The sequence below is a fragment of the Photinus pyralis genome, unplaced genomic scaffold (genome assembly GCF_008802855.1).
Source record: "Photinus pyralis isolate 1611_PpyrPB1 unplaced genomic scaffold, Ppyr1.3 Ppyr1.4_LG5, whole genome shotgun sequence".
Taxonomy (NCBI): Eukaryota; Metazoa; Arthropoda; class Insecta; order Coleoptera; family Lampyridae; genus Photinus; species Photinus pyralis.
The window spans coordinates 23,561,679-23,570,854 of NW_022170596.1; the positions used below are offsets into that span (position 1 = coordinate 23,561,679).

Sequence of the window (9,176 nt, forward strand, 5' to 3'; positions counted from 1 at the left end):
CACACACATGTGTAATTACATTTTAATTACTCTAATTGAAAACAAAATGGCGGAAAAACAAAATGGCCACCGAAGGCGGGAAATTTAAAAAAATTAGGACTTTAAAAATATTTTGGGTTTGTGCACTATCGCTCTCTCTCTTACTCATTTGTGCACCATCTCTCTCTCTCTCTCTCTCTAACTCATTGCGTATATCGTTCTCACTGTAGTATGCTGAAAATAGAAGCTAGAAATGAGCAAAACAAGTTTTAATTATATTTATTACATCACAGAAACAAATAAATAAACAAAATCAGTACAAAAAAAAAAATGCAACAATAAACAATAATTATGATACAAACCCATTTCCACACCACCCTGGAGGTAAGGCTGAGGCGCGCTTTTTTTAACGTGGTGTCCCCTGTAGGCCTAATCCACGGAACGTATGTACAAACTAAAAACTAAATATGTACAAACTAAAGCTAATTTGTTCTATAGCCGTATGGTAGAGTGTCGTATCCTACGTCTAAACGGCGACGCTTCGTGTACTCGACACGGTACCTTTTCCTCTCCGGCTTGGAGATGACGTCGTACGTACACGTGCGAGCTATACGTCGATCTGTCTCTACGTAAGTCTCCGGGGCATTGTTCAACACAGCGTCTTTGATTGTTTCAAAGTTCACTACGCGGCTGTTCTTATAGTTTAGGGATATGCCCTTAACTTTGCACACAACACTATACGTGTTCGCACTGGACGAAAACACCTTGTATGCATAGTTTTTAGGGCCGCCACTAACGAATTCCACAATTTGGCTCCCGGGTCCATAACACTCGATTTCATCGGTCATATCTCCCAAGAAGCTCCCGCAAGGTGGTGACCATTCTTCGGATTTCTGCGTGAAGATTACAGAGTCGGTGTCAAAATACAGGACCCTTTCGCCAAGCTTCTCCAGGTACTCGTATAGTACCAGACGGGCATTGGCTGTGGTGTAGGCTGCCAGTACAACGTTTGTGGTTTTCAATGGCTCGACTGCTTCTTCGGGGAGGGTCCAGTTGACGATGAGGGTCTCGTCGTTTACGGGAATGATGGAGTTGACTTCCATGGACGGATCCGTGAGCATCTTGAAGAATTCTTCAGCCTCCGAGATGATGCTCGTCTTCGACAGATTGTCGCGCTGGCCAAACTTTCCCCAAAAGGAATTGAGGAATAGTTTGGCGATATAGCGGAGACCAGCGTTCACTTCAATCTTGCTCCGATCAAGTTGAATCCCCTCATGCTCCATGTAGTCGGCTAGATACTTCATACATGCCTCTTCGGAAAGACACCAGGATGGCCATCCACTGCATTCCTGTTTTGTTTTCAGGAAATTGTCCACATAACCGGAGAATAAACCGCCGGTTTTCGACTCACGGTTGTATTGGGTTGTCTCATACTCCCATACTTCGTGCAATTCCTGAACGACATAACCCAAGGAGATGGCTTTCCGTAGTTCGTCGGCTACGTAAGTGCCAGTGAAACGTCGGTCCTCATCATCATTGTGCTCACACTCTCCTTGATTCATTGTTTCGCAGCATGTACGGCATAGCGGGAACATAAGTTTACCATGGCATCTGTATGGTAGTACGGGATGATACAAGTTTTGCGGAGGAAGGACAGTGCACTTAACCATGCCCTCTATGGTGTTCAAGTTGCAGGAGTGAAGTTCTTCGGGCGTAACAAGTACTCGAGGATGGCCCAAAGGATACTTCCCATACTTGTTTACGTAGGGGTAGAGGGAACACACGTCCAAATACCTGATTTCTTCCCCTTCTTCGGCCTTGTGGTATAGCTTGATGGCATTTGTCCGACCTCCAAAGAAGCCATCGCGAGGATTCAGAGGCTCGTGTCTTAATACATTATGGCCATTCAGTAAAGCGTCGGTCTCTGGGTTGTTTGTTAAATATGTGCGGAATTCACACTCCCACATTTCAATTAAATTGTAGCCTGCAGTACGAATGCGTGATGAAGTGGCTTCGGTTTTTTCACGCCGCATTGCCATTGTGTCAGACTTGTTCCCTTTCAGTGGTGTCGTCTGGTCGGAGTAACATGACTCACAACCGTGAAAGTAGCAACCATGAAACTGGTACACGGTGTTCGTAGCTGCGGAGTATCCGTCGACAAGGATTCCCTCCTTTAGGCGAACTTCTCGAGAGTTGCCAGCGTGTTGAAGATCGGGAACATCAGTGGTTTGTAGATGAATCAGCCATTTGATGGCTGTCCGACTTTGATTATCGGCCATCCTGTACCCTCCATGTGGAATGAGGCCGATCGTCTCCTCTTGAAGGAAGTTTCTCCGGAAGACCAGACTGCATGCAGAGGCAATAGTGCAACACTCGCGGAAGGGGTCCACCTTGTTCTCCTCGGAAAATTTCTGCCAGAACTCCCCGCACGCCTGCCGTAAGATATTGACGTCTTGGACACAATATTTTACAATCTCCTCCTTAAAATTGAATATAGCGTTGCGGTTCACTTCTGCATTGTACCATTTGAAGAAATCGTCGCGATTTCTTTCAGACATTTCGTCGACTCCATAAAAATGTGGGGAGGGGAGTGGGCCAATGTAATTAGCATTTTCCAGAGTATTGAAGAAGTGTGGGAAGTGTCCTTTACACCCAGGGAAACTGAACGTTTTCGGTAGAGCACTTAATGGGACAGGCATAAAGTTCAAACTGTCAATGAACCTAATGTTGTTGTTACATGCCAGCGACGTAATCTTTGTACCCGTAGCGATAATGTCAGGATTCCATGCCGAAGGAGTTTTCATCATTTCCTTCAAGATGAAGATACTATCGTACCCTTTGCTGTTGTGAGCGATAGCCACGACGTCACGATTCTTACGAGCCAGGGAGGACACGAGTTTTAAAAGTTCATTCACGGGGTCTTCTTTGAATATATGTTCGCGGGGACCACAGTTATCACAAGGGACGTTGATGTCTGTATTATTTGTGATGCACGATTTGCAGAGCTGTTGAGCGACGCACAAGTTGGGAACGTGGACGTACGTGTTGGCGCGATTTTCGAATTGGTCGTCTTGTCGACACTCAAAGTCATAGAAAACAAACACAAAGTCTTTGTTCATCTTCTTTTTATCGGGGGTATTCTTCGCCATGTAGCACAAATGGCGTATTGGTCGGTCAGCTTGACATGTAACACATTTCTTGATACCGCACTTGTGTGGCTTTTTCTCCTTCCACACCGTAACCAAACACGTACGACATCGACGCACTTTCGCGCACAATTCCTGGTCTTTATGATGACGAAAGCACTCAAGGCCGCGGAAATCACGGTTACACACCTCGCACTTAATGTTCGGAGCATCCTTGTTGCACGGAGGACTAGTGTGACAACAGGGGCAAATGTACTTACAGTCTTTATGATGTTGTCGTTTACTCATGCGAACCCGACACAGCTCACAAAAGTACTCGCACGTGAACGCTGACGTTAAACTGGTGATTACGTTGTAGTGCTCGTTTTCCATTATCAGATTCAGTACTTGACGTTGTGGAGATCGTGGACCCTCAAAGTACACTGTTTTTCCCATACGGTGATTGTATACTACGATGGTGAAGTCGGTGAGATGATCCTGGAACTGACGTATGTGATCAATGGTACCGCCAGCCGATAAATCCACGCCAGCAGCTGCACATAGTTGAAGAGCCTTAGTCTTCTGAAGACTATGCCCGACTTTCAGGTAGGGTAGCTCTATGGAGTTGGTCCGGAAAGCTATGGCGGTTACGAGGGCTCGAGCGAGGCACAAAGTGTCATCGTTGTTGATGATGATGATTCCACGTTTTTGCCGTGAGAACTCCGCGAAGCTGACCCCGGTCATTCTTTGACGTCCTTTACCACTGGGTGGGGTAATCAGACTTACATCAACTCGTAGTGCATCGCTGGAGAAGAACGCCTTGTTACTCTGCATAACTTTATCCAGAGTCTTCAGCATAACGTCAGCATTCAGCTGATCTACACGACGGAACGAGAAACCAAGAGGATTGTCGGGGAACTCGCTATTTGTCAGCATCATACCAATACGGTCACTCCCACTATGCCTCTTAGTTACGTAATTGATAAGAGCTGTCAGTGATTTCTGAAACAGAAAACTTCAGTTAAGTTTAGTTTAATAAAATAGCTTTGTATGCATACCTTAAGCCATTCTAAAGGTGCTTCATTGGCTTCCGCATTATTAAACTTGATCATCAGTTGCTGGGCTGTCAAGTTGAATTTTTTTATGTACCGCTCACCCTCTGACAACACAGAGAAGCGATGAGGAACTCCACGACCAACTTGCGGTGGTGATGGTTGCAGACCAGAGGTCAATGTAACAGAGTTAAGCTGCAAAGAAGTTAACAATTAAAGTCATTGTTTTAGAATAATTAAAACAAAACTTACATTATTTACACAGGGCGCTACAGATGTGGCTGGTTGTAGTCCCGATGTTGATGGTTGAGGGTTAAGAATCTGTAAAGACGTTATCATTTAGAACTTGCGCACTTGAAAATTATTATTCAACTTACATTATTTACACACGGAGCAGCACGCTTTCGCTTAGGCTTTGCATGGGAAGACGAAACGGAAGGTCGGGGTGGATGCTGTAAGGAAATGTGCAATTAAAATATGAAACAACTTTTAAAATTAAAGTAAACTTACTTTCACACAGAGGTCGAGGGGCTGCGATTGGGGTTTGTAGGCGTCAGGGGAAGACGGTAGCGGTGGATGCTGTAATGAAATTTACAATTAAAATATGAAACAACTTTACAAAAATAAAATGAACTTACTTTTACAGTGAGATCAAGGGGCTGAGATTGCTCTCCTTGAAGATGATGGATAGTGGGTGACGGAACTTCATTCTGTACAAATAAACAACATTTAGAAAACGAAACTTTAAAAATTAAATAAACTTACTTTCACACAGAGGTCGAGGGGCTGCGACTGCGGATTGTTTGCTATAGCAGCAACGTGATGGGAATTCTACAAAGAAATTTATATTTAGAAATTTATAAGTGTACAAATATTAAAAACTTACCACATTTTGTTGAAGCAGGCGCGTTTGTATTGCCCCAACTGCTTCGCGAAGACGCCTGAAGCGTTCAATGTCTGCGGCGTCGGGAGTTACCTCCCCGGAAGTTACCATTCGGAGCATATAATAATATGCCTCCACCATATCGTCTTCCGACAGAAGACCACTCTCAAAAACACGACACAACAACTTGAAATGGGCGGCCATTGCAGAAATTTATGCACAAAAACTAAACACTCACAATAAAAACACGCAAAGCACGAGAAAACACGTACGTACAGATGTAAGAACGCAAGTAATTTCGAGTCACGAACATAAGCTTTTTTATATCAGGTCAGGTCAGGTAAAACAGAATCCGCCCCCTTCCGAACATTGCCGAACGTTCTATTGTTCGCCTAAAACCGGTTTTACGCTTGATTAAACACGATCTATTGTTTAAAATGCATGACTCATAACCCGCTAAACCTGTTTTCCACATGAATAACCATATCTTTTGTTTTGTGGCCGTCTTTATGGCACCACATCAATCATTTCTTTTGTTTCTACATCCGGTTACATGGGAAAGCACTTAGTTCACACTGGGCGTATAAGTGTTTTCTTTTTGTTCAGGACACCTGCACAAGTATGACTCATAACTCGCTAAACCTGTTTTCCGCATGAATAGCCACATCTTTTGTTCTGTGGGTGACTTTATGGCACCACATCAATCAATTTCTATTGTTCGCAATATGACTCATCGATTTGGTATTTTGATTTAATTCGCGATTATAGTGACGTATTAGATTTACAGTTACGCGCAGTTTATAAAAGCTACTGTGTGTGACGACTCGTTCTCATTTGTGTTCAGTTCAGTGTCCAACGTGTTATTGTGTCAGCGTCCAAGTTTATTGCAAAAGTTACAAGTAAGTTCAACCCTCTTTATTTTTCCTAAATTGGTTATTAAATAATTGTAGGAATTTGTTTTCTAATTTTACTTTTTATTACAGATCATGTCTTCATACAGTAAACCTTATTCTCGTCCATCAACAAACCCCAGAGATCCTCGTACTGCTGAAAAGTTGTCGACGACACTCAATTACTACAAGCCTATTGCATCATTGCCAGAATTCTGCTACACAGAGGATGATCACCGAGCATTCGACAGGGATGTTATGAAGGAATACAACATCTCATCTTACAATAATCCAGTGCCCAGACACGAAGATTTCTGTTTATCAACACAAGACCGTAAGCGCATACATAACAAGTTTATGGATAAAGAACGACAGCAATTACTCAGTGAGTCGACATTTAATCTAAATAATAGTGGATCCAAAATCCTGAAAGTGGGTCTAGACGTATTTGAAGATTGCCCCTGTGTCAAGATACAAGGCAAGGATCGGAGCATATATTTTTCAAAGAGTGCATTCGAGAGTTTTTTAAGCGAATTAGAAGACATCGCCGGAGCAGTAAAGTGCGAGGAAGAAGAAGAAACTTTCGATCTAGAAGATTTTCATGTACGGTGCTGCAGAAAATATAAAGCTGCGCGTATCATTTCGAAGAAAGAAATCCACTGTGAACTGTACTTGGGACTCGTCACCCTGGAAAAAGTGATCGCTATGGCAGACTACTTACGTCAGAAGCTTAATTATTTGGGTAATTATTTGGAAGGTAATGATTGTCCTTTCAAAAACTTTGTAGAAAAAGTTGTGGACATTCTGGATAGACGTCAGCAAAAAGATGTGAGTTATAACGATTTGTTAGTAAATTTAACTGATGAACCTTTAGTTATACATGAGTTAGTCCATAAGTATCCGTATTTTGTGATTGATAAGATAGAGGATTATATGCAAACTTATGATGATAGGTTCTTGTACAAATAAATGTAAATAAATATAAATGTAAGTTCTACATTCTTTTAATCAGTTTGGTGTTATACTTCGAGGCATTAAAATGGAAAATAAATTTCTTCATCCATTTTCCGCTCTTGTAAGTGGCCCCAGTGGATCGGGAAAGAGTTATTTTATTGTAAACTTTCTAAAAAATATAACAAACATCTGCTCTGTAGTGTTTGAAAAAATAGTTTGGCATTACGGGGAATGGCAGTCATTGTACGAAGATCTAAAAGGTGTTGAATTCCATCAAGGCTTACCCGATATGTCCAGTTTCGACGGCTTAAAACCTGTACTGATAATTATTGATGATTTAATGCGTGAATCAAATGGAGCTATTGTTGACATTTTTACAAAAGGATGTCATCATCGTAACCTCAGTGTTTTCTTTCTAACCCAAAACATATTTCATCAAGGAAAAGGACAGAGAGATATATCTTTAAATGCACACTACATTATTTTATTCAAAAATCCCCGCGATCGGGCACAAATAAAACATTTAACGCGACAAATTTGTCCTGAAAATTCCAAATTTTTAGAAGAAGCGTATAATGATGCAACGTCTAAACCCCACGGATATCTGTTATTCGATTTAAAACAAAGTACACCGGATGTTTTCCGCTATAGAACATCGATATTTGAAGAAGATGGCGCTTGTGTGGTATATATACCAAAAAAGGGTATTAAAGGTTTGAATCTTGAGCAATTGGTACATTCATAATGGTTTCAAAGTTGACGAAACATTCCGAGTTGCTTCGTGCTCTCTCAAAATTGGGACCAAAGGAGCGGTTAGCGTTGATAAAATGTTTGGACGACAATCAAATTGAATGCATATGTGAGTGTATTTACAACACTTTAAAAGGACAAGTCGATTTGACCGCTGATCAGAAGCGAAGTCTCGCTCGTCATAAAACCATCTTACGGCGTATGGTAACGCCCCGTGAAAAGATAAAAAAGAAGAAACAGATACTAATTCAAAACGGAGGTGCATTCTTGCCATTTGTGCTAGGGCCGTTACTTGGCGGCTTACTCGGAAGTCTTTTTCAATAATCATGGAACACGCAAAGAAAATGTTACTCGTACCGCAGGAATTTATGCAGCGAATTAAAGCAAATGAAACTAGGAAAGACGATGTTTTATCGCAAATTGATGACGAAATGTCACAAGTATTAAATTCTAAGTTGTCTTCATATGAAAAGTGGCAACAGTATTCTCAAGTTTTACAGAAATATTTACATTTTTCGGAACAAATGCGAAAACCTGTAAGCATAGCAATTGAATCGAAGCCTACAGGAATATCAGAAGATGAAATAATAGCCTCAATTCCACAAACTTTTAAGAAAAAAGCCGAAAGTTTTCTACGAATACTCAACGCTTCGGGTGATATTTTATGGGACAATAGAGGAATTGTCACAATAAAAGGCGAAGTAATCCCGTCATCGAATATTATCGACTTAATACACGACACAATAAGACCGCGTCAATCAACAAATCCAGAAGGTGGCCGACAGTTTGCAGAATTCGTCAAAGAAATTAATGTTCCTCAAGAATTTATTGGCAAAAAACAAAGTGTTGTAAAAACCGAAGACATTATTTCGAAACGACCAAAAATTACCGTGAATCCCGATCAAGACGTTGCTGCGAAACGGACGAGAAGTGCACTTAAGCAACCGGATACGAGGAAGCGTTCCAAAAGTTCTGGTGGGCTACAGCGAGGTGGATGGAACACCGAAAACCCAAAAATTTCTAAACGATTGCATATTCCCGGATGGAAAACCTTTAAACTTTAAGTAGATGGAAAGCATATATTATGATCCTTCACATCCTGCCGGATTCGGTGGAGTTTCCTCCTTGTCTTCAGCGTTAAAAAATAGATATTCAACTGAGGATGTAAAAGCATGGTTACAAAAACAAGAAGCATATACTGTGCACAAGCCCGTTAAAAGAAAATTTCAACGCAACAAATACATAGTTAACAACATGTTTGAATTATGGCAAGCCGATCTTTGTGATATGAGAAGCCTAGCGAAAAACAACAGAGGCTATAATTACATATTAACGGTCATTGACGTATTCAGTAAGAAAGCATGGGCAAGACCTCTCAAGCAAAAAAGCGCAAATTCTATAATTGAGGCGTTTTCGTCCATTTTTGAAGAATGTGACAATACACCTGAAAATATACAAACTGATAAAGGAAAAGAGTTTGTGGCAGCAAGCGTACAACAATTTTTTAAAAAATACAATATAAATTATTATGTAACCCATAATC

The 9,176-nt window shown here is 41.3% G+C and overlaps 2 protein-coding genes across 2 annotated transcripts; one reads left to right on the top strand and one right to left on the bottom strand.

Annotated features, from left to right (window-relative positions):
• Nucleotides 1-461: 461 nt before the first annotated feature.
• On the bottom strand, nt 462-5,364 carry LOC116170628. The gene is made up of 6 exons (XM_031487132.1): nt 5,043-5,364; nt 4,922-4,987; nt 4,534-4,608; nt 4,409-4,477; nt 4,163-4,351; nt 462-4,106 (listed from the first exon to the last, which is right to left on the bottom strand). Exons 1-6 carry the CDS (start codon nt 5,241-5,243, stop codon nt 462-464), a joined length of 4,245 nt encoding a protein of 1,414 aa, XP_031342992.1. The 5' UTR covers nt 5,244-5,364.
• Nucleotides 5,365-5,838: 474 nt separating this feature from the next.
• Nucleotides 5,839-8,347, top strand: LOC116172619. The gene is made up of 2 exons (XM_031489857.1): nt 5,839-5,938; nt 6,023-8,347. Exon 2 carries the CDS (start codon nt 6,026-6,028, stop codon nt 6,896-6,898), a length of 873 nt encoding a protein of 290 aa, XP_031345717.1. The 5' UTR covers nt 5,839-5,938; nt 6,023-6,025; the 3' UTR covers nt 6,899-8,347.
• Nucleotides 8,348-9,176: the final 829 nt, after the last annotated feature.